This window comes from Procambarus clarkii, chromosome 5 (assembly GCF_040958095.1).
Source record: "Procambarus clarkii isolate CNS0578487 chromosome 5, FALCON_Pclarkii_2.0, whole genome shotgun sequence".
In the NCBI taxonomy this organism is placed as follows: domain Eukaryota; kingdom Metazoa; phylum Arthropoda; class Malacostraca; order Decapoda; family Cambaridae; genus Procambarus; species Procambarus clarkii.
Window position 1 is genome coordinate 56,013,898 of NC_091154.1, and position 7,452 is coordinate 56,021,349.

Genomic DNA, 7,452 nt, shown 5'->3' on the forward strand with positions numbered 1-7,452 from the left:
AGGTTATAAAATCGTCCTCTCGTTGTTTGCTGATGATGAAAAAATCACGAGGGGGCATTTCACCCAAATATGTCAAAAATATACAATAAATGAAAACTAGTTCGATTTCAATCAAACTTTTTTCATCTGGTCTAAGTCTCAGCATCGTAGCATAAATAGGAAGGGAGAAAAAAGTATTGAATTTTGGGTCAACAATTTTCCAAAATGGTAAAAAATTAACATCAAACACAAGTGTCAACTGAAATCATGTCCATGACTCTCAGCTATCACAATAGCATATAATAAAAAAATAATAATTAGTTTATCAAAAAAAAATTTGTTAAAAAAATTGATTTTTTCTTTTTTTTTCCTTATTTGTTATCGGACGATTTGCATGGAACTTATACACCGGACTGCATGTCAGCTTATCTGCATGGGTCCCAATTTTTGAGGAAATTGGTTGATGTCAACCTCAACCGATCGCAGTACCTTAGACTAAATTTTTTAATTAATCATTTTCAAGTAACATAAACGTTCCTATAACTCTTTCATTTTTTATTCAATTTACATGACACTTACACCTTATATATCTTACATCTTACATCTTATAGTTTATGTTTCTACAAATCTGTTTAGAGCTTTTTTTCCTAAGTTCATTTATTGATTTAATAATAGTAATAAACCATGAAATATTTGCATAATTTTGTTATGGAACTTTGAATTTTTGTATTAATAAAACTAAACATAATTTGGAAAATCCGCTGAAACAGATTATTTTATTATGTGTAATAATGTGCTACTGTCAGTAAGACGCCAGGACCACTGACAACTACTGTCAGTAAGACGCCAGGACCACTCACTACTACTGTCAGTAAGACGCCAGGACCACTGACAACTACTGTCAGTAAGACGCCAGGACCACTGACAACTACTGTCAGTAAGACGCCAGGACCACTGACAACTACTGTCAGTAAGACGCCAGGACCACTGACAACTACTGTCAGTAAGACGCCAGGACCACTGACAACTACTGTCAGTAAGACGCCAGGACCACTGACAACTACTGTCAGTAAGACGCCAGGACCACTGACACCTACTGTCAGTAAGACGCCAGGACCACTGACAACTACTGTCAGTAAGACGCCAGGACCACTGACAACTACTGTCAGTAAGACGCCAGGACCACTGACAACTACTGTCAGTAAGACGCCAGGACCACTGACAACTACTGTCAGTAAGACGCCAGGACCACTGACTACTACTGTCAGTAAGACGCCAGGACCACTGACAACTACTGTCAGTAAGACGCCAGGACCACTGACAACTACTGTCAGTAAGACGCCAGGACCACTGACACCTACTGTCAGTAAGACGCCAGGACCACTGACAACTACTGTCAGTAAGACGCCAGGACCACTGACAACTACTGTCAGTAAGACGCCAGGACCACTGACACCTACTGTCAGTAAGACGCCAGGACCACTGACAACTACTGTCAGTAAGACGCCAGGACCACTGACAACTACTGTCAGTAAGACGCCAGGACCACTGACACCTACTGTCAGTAAGACGCCAGGACCACTGACAACTACTGTCAGTAAGACGCCAGGACCACTGACAACTACTGTCAGTAAGACGCCAGGATCACTGACAACTACTGTCAGTAAGACGCCAGGACCACTGACAACTACTGTCAGTATTAAGCAAGGACCACTGTCAGCTGCTGCTGATGTTCAGGTCAGCATAGCCAGCCTGCTCCGTGATAGAAGAGTGTCGTAGAAATGATTTCATTTGAAACTTGTGGTTGTAATTTCAATTTGAAAATGAGTAAAGTTCGTTGAAAAAAATCTCCCTTTCTTTTTAGGCTGCAATTCTAAAACTTGAAACAATTGCAGCCCTTTTCATATACAACTAGTCAAAAAAGATTTGTTGACATTGAATAACATTTAAAAAACTAGCTGATGGTCTCTTAAGACAGGAAGTATGAGGCTACAAGAGGACATAGACAAACTGAATGAATGGTCCAGCAATTGGCTACTAAAGTTCAACCCGAGTAAATGTAAGATAATGAAGCTAGGCGGTGGAAACAGGAGGCCAGTCACAGGATACCGAATGAGAGATGAAGTTCTCCATGAAACGGACAGAGAGAAAGATCTAGGAGTTAATATCACACCAAACCTGTCTCCTGAAGCCCACATGAAAAGATTAACATCTGCGGCGTATGCGAGGCTGGCTAACATCCGACTGCCTTCGGAACGTGTGTAAGGAATCATTCAGAACCTTGTATACCACATATGTAAGACCAATCCTGGAGTATGTAGCCCCAGCATGGAGCCCGTACCTTGTCAAGCAAAAGACGAAGTTGGAAAAAGTTCAGAGGTATGCCACTAGGTTAGTCCCAGAACCAAGAGACATGAATTACGAGGAAGGTTGCGTGAAATGCAACTCACGACACTGGAAGACAGAAAAGTAATAGGAGACACGATCACTACCTACAAAATTCTATAAGGAATTGACAGGGGTTGAAGAAGATAAACTATATAACACGAATGGTACGCGAACAAAGGGACAAAGGTGGAAACTGAGTACCCAAATGAGCCACAGGGACGTTAGAAAGACGAACAAATCCACAAGGGCCGTGACGAGGATTTGAACCTGCATCCGGGAGCATCCCAGACACTGCCTTAATCGACTGAGCTACGACAGGGTAAAAGGGTTGAAACCGAAGTTCTACTGAACTTACTGGATCCCGTAGTCTCTCCGAGGCACAAACCAGGCTTTTACAACCCCCCCCCCCCTGCACCCGAGCTATGTCAACAGGCCGTTCTCCCTCCTCGCCCTTACATCATCACACACAGAGATCACACTAATGTGATGCATCATTTAACGTCATCATTTTATTGTTCATTTGATGCATCACGTTAGTGTGATCTCTGTGTGTGATGATGTTAGGAAGACCTTTTTCAGTGTCAGGGCAGTTAACAGGTGGAATGTCTTAGTCAGTGATGTGGTGGAGGCTGACTCCATACACAGTTTCAAATGTAGATATCATAGAGCCCAGTAGACTCTGGAATCTGTACACCAGTTGATTGACAGTTGAGAGGTGGGATCAAAGAACCAGAGCACAATCCCCCCCCCCAAGCACAACTAGGTGAATACAACTAGGCGAGTACAATAGTGGTCCCACACTCAACTGCTGCACCAACAATCTTGCACCACTACAATAGAGTTCCCACACTCAACTGCTGCACCAACAATCTTACACCACTACAATAGTGTTCCCACACTCAACTGCTGCACCAACAATCTTGCACCACTACAATGGTGTTCCCACACTCAACTGCTGCACCAACAATCGTGCACCACTACAATAGTGGTCCCACACTCAACTGCTGCACCAACAATCTTACACCACTACAATAGTGGTCCCACACTCAACTGCTGCACCAACAATCGTGCACCACTACAATAGTGGTCCCACACTCAACTGCTGCACCAACAATCTTACACCACTATAATGGTGTTGGGACTGTCACCACCAGACCAGCGAGGCCAGGAGCCAGATGTAACGAGGAAGGAGCTCAAGCCAGCCTCCTTATCGTCTCATAATGGCCGGAACACCGATACTTAATCGTGTAAAAACACGTTTGGATGTTGCTGGAATGTTGGGAACACGTTAAGGACAACATTAACACAATCTGGAGTGACTTTTGTCTTGTATATTTAACTAAGAACATTGTTCATGATAATGTGACGGCAGCAGATTGTAGCGACCAGCAACTGTTATCATGAGATACTGATGATAACAGCAGATAACTGTGGCGCTGCAACACTGCCTGTGTCAGTGATAACGGACCAGGTGTAGCCAGCACCAGTACTGGTGTTGACTTAGTTAACTTGTGAGTGATTACTAGTGAGGCACTGTTGACCTGTGTTGATGACTAGTGAGGCTCTATTGACCTGTGTTGATGACTAGTGAGGCTGTGATGACCTGTGTTGATGACTAGTGAGGCTCTGTTGACCTGTGTGTATGACTAGTGAGGCTGTGATGACCTGTGTTGATGACTAGTGAGGCTCTGTTGACCTGTGTTGATGACTAGTGAAGCCCTGTTGACCTGTGTTGATGACAAGTGAGGCTCTGTTGACCTATCTTGATAACTAGTGAGGCTCTGTTGACCTGTGTTGATGACTAGTGAGGCTCTGTTGACCTGTGTTGATGACTAGTGAGGCTCTGTTGACCTGTGTTGATGACTAGTGAGGCTCTGTTGACCTGTGTTGATGACTAGTGAGGCTCTGTTGACCTGTGTTGATGACTAGTGAGGCTCAATTGACCTGTGTTGATGACTAGTGAGGCTCTGTTGACCTGTGTTGATGACTAGTGAGGCTCTGTTGACCTGTGTTGATGACTAGTGAGGCTCTGTTGACCTGTGTTGATGATTAGTGAGGCTCTGTTGACCTGTGTTGATGACTAGTGAGGCTCTGTTGACCTGTGTTGATGACTAGTGAAGCTCTGTTGACCTGTGTTGATGACTAGTGAGGCTCTGTTGACCTGTGTTGATGACTAGTGAGGCTCTGTTGACCTGTGTTGATGACTATTGGGGCTGTGTGTACAGATCTATCAGCAGCTGCTGACAGTGGAGCAGGCTGGCTATGCTGACCTGAACATCAGCAGCAGCAGACAGTTGATCCCAGAAAATCGTCAGAGACAGTGGACGGAGTGGTCCTGGCGTCTTACTGACAGTAGTTGTCAGTGGTCCTGGCGTCTTACTGACAGTAGTAGTCAGTGGTCCTGGCGTCTTACTGACAGCAGTAGTCAGTAGATGGACCACACTGGGGCCACCAGACGCCACACTGACAGCAGTAGTCAGGAGATGGACCACACTGGGGCCACCAGGCGCCACACTGACAGCAGTAATCAGAAGATGGACCACACTGCGGCCACCAGACGCCACACTGACAGCAGTAGTCAGGAGATGGACCACACTGGGGCCACCAGACGCCACAAGGCCACACAGGTAAGTAACTCTCTGCTCTCACTACACTTTCCTCACTATTCATATAGTAGTAAATGTATTTTCATTAAATGTCATACAGAAAATGGGACATATTACTGATAATAATGTAAAAATCTAATCAATTTGAAACACTTAAAAATTTCAGATTTTTTAAATAATATTATTATATTGGGGGCATATAAATTGCTGTCATTAGATTGAACAGGAGCCATCCTCTGATGTCATTCCTTCCATTGTTGGTGTTGTAGACCGCTGCATGATGTGTTAAAGGCCCCGTCATATTTTATTATCTTAGTATAAATAAAAATATTTTAGATTTAGTGTTAACTAACAGGGAAACACAAATTAATGACATCGAAATTATGGAGTGAACTAGGGAACAGTGATCACAAAGAAATCAGATTTAGCGTGGAATGGAATAGATCTATAGAAGAAAATTCTTTTAAAGAGCCAGATTTTCGAAAAGCTGAATTTAATAGCCGAAGAAATTTTTTGGGTCAAATAGATTGGAAAGTTTTGGGCATAAGGGGTGGGCCGGTCCTGGAGCAAGACGTGAACCCAGCGATGGGTGATGTTATAAGGGAGTTCTATGTGGAATCAAAATATAACTTATTTAAAAATATTCTAAGCAGAGCACAAGAACGTAGTATATCATACAAATTGAATAGATCGAATACTAATGACCCGAAATGGATAACAAAGGATCTGAAGAACCTTATAGGTAGAAAGAGAGAGCTTGGTACAAAAGGATTGAGAATGGGGAAGTCAATTTAGAACAAAAATTCGTACAACTGGTCAGAAATGTTAAAAAGAGATAAGGAGGGCCAAAAAAAACTATGAATTTCGTATAACAGGGCAAGCAGAGGCAAGTCCTAAAGGGTTTTTTTCATTTATATTGAACAAAAGATAGGTCCATTAAAAACTAAGACAGGTCAGATAACGGATAATGATGAAGAGATGAGTAGTATTTTTAATAAATATTTTATCTCTGTATTTACTAAAGAAGAACTTAACTCTATGCCTTCAGCCGAACAAGTCTATGTCGATGAGGACGAGGACAGGTTGATTAGTTTAGCAGTTACCAGGGATGATATTATTAAACAAATCGTGAAATTCAGACCAAACAAATCCCCGGGGCCAGACGAAGTGTTTGCCAGGGTGCTTAAAGAATGCAAAGAGGACCTTTGCGACCCATTGTCTACCATATTTAATACATCATTATAATAAGGCAGAGTGCCAGAGTCGTGGAAGGTTCCTAATGTGGTACCAATTTTTAAGAAAGGAGATAGATCTCCTGCTTCAAACTATCGGCCAATTAGCCTAACGTCTATTGTGAGAAAGTTACTTGAATCGATAACTGCAAAAACTATTCGTCTTCATCTTGAAAAATATAAATTAACAAATGATTCACAAAATGGTTTTACAAATGGTCGTTCATGTTTACCAAATTTGCTATAATTTTATTAAAGCATAGTTGAGGCAGTTGATAGTGGTAAGGTTTGTGATGTTGTGTACCTTGACTTTAGCAAAGCTTTTGATACAGTGCCACATGAAAGACTGATTAAAAACACAGAGGCTCATGGTATTGGGGGTGCTATATTAAGTTGGATTAGGGCATGGCTATCTTGAGGTTATCTTGAGATGATTTCGGGGATTTTTAGTGTCCCCGCGGCCCGGTCCTCGACCAGGCCTCCACCCCCAGGAAGCAGCCCGTGACAGCTGACTAACACCCAGGTACCTATTTACTGCTAGGTAACAGGAGCATAGGGTGAAAGAAACTCTGCCCATTGTTTCTCGCCGGCGCCTGGGATCGAACCCAGGACCACAGGATCACAAGTCCAGCGTGCTGTCCGCTCGGCCGACCGGCTCCCTCGCTGTCCTGGGACCTCTGTTATTCATAACATATATAAATGATTTAGATTCAGGTTTGAGCAGCAATATTTACAAATTTGTCGATGATACAAAAATCGGGAGAGAAATAAACACGAAAAAACCTCATTATCAAGACGATCTAAATAGATTTTGAAATGGTAAAAAAATTAGAAGATGCAGTTTAATGCTGTCAAATATAAGGTACTGAGACTACATAATGATGATAGAGTTACAAGATACGAGCTAGATGGTGTTGAGATTGCGAAGTCGGATTGCGAAAGGGATTTGAGAGTTATGATTAGTAAGAATGTATAATCAAAATAATCAATGCCTTAATGTTCGTAATAAGGCAAATAGGACTCTGGGTTTTATTAATCGAAGCGTTAGTAACAAGACGCCTGGTGTTGTTCAGTTATATCTTGCTCTGATTAGGCCCCAATTAGATTATGCAACTCAGTTTTGGTCGCCGTACTATAGAATGTATATAAATATAATTGAACGCGTTCAAAATAGGATGACAAAGATAATCACCCAAATTAGAAACCTGGCATATGAAGAAAGATTAACAAAGCTTAAATTGCTTTCA

At 42.3% G+C, this 7,452-nt stretch overlaps 1 protein-coding gene across 5 annotated transcripts in view; it reads left to right on the forward strand.

Annotated features, from left to right (window-relative positions):
* Positions 1 to 3,779: 3,779 nt before the first annotated feature.
* Positions 3,780 to 7,452, forward strand: part of LOC123752204 (serine/threonine-protein phosphatase 6 regulatory ankyrin repeat subunit C-like) — a 726,197-nt gene continuing 722,524 nt past the window's right edge. For 4 of the 5 annotated variants that reach the window (XM_069302518.1, XM_069302504.1, XM_069302511.1 and 1 more), the window contains exons 1-2: positions 3,780 to 3,878; positions 4,593 to 4,994. In XM_069302518.1, coding sequence (XP_069158619.1) covers positions 4,800 to 4,994 — 195 coding nt within the window. In that variant the 5' untranslated portion in view covers positions 3,780 to 3,878; positions 4,593 to 4,799. Of the gene's footprint in view, positions 3,924 to 4,592; positions 4,995 to 7,452 lie in introns of all 5 variants that reach the window. The other variant, XM_069302506.1, reaches the window with a different exon arrangement.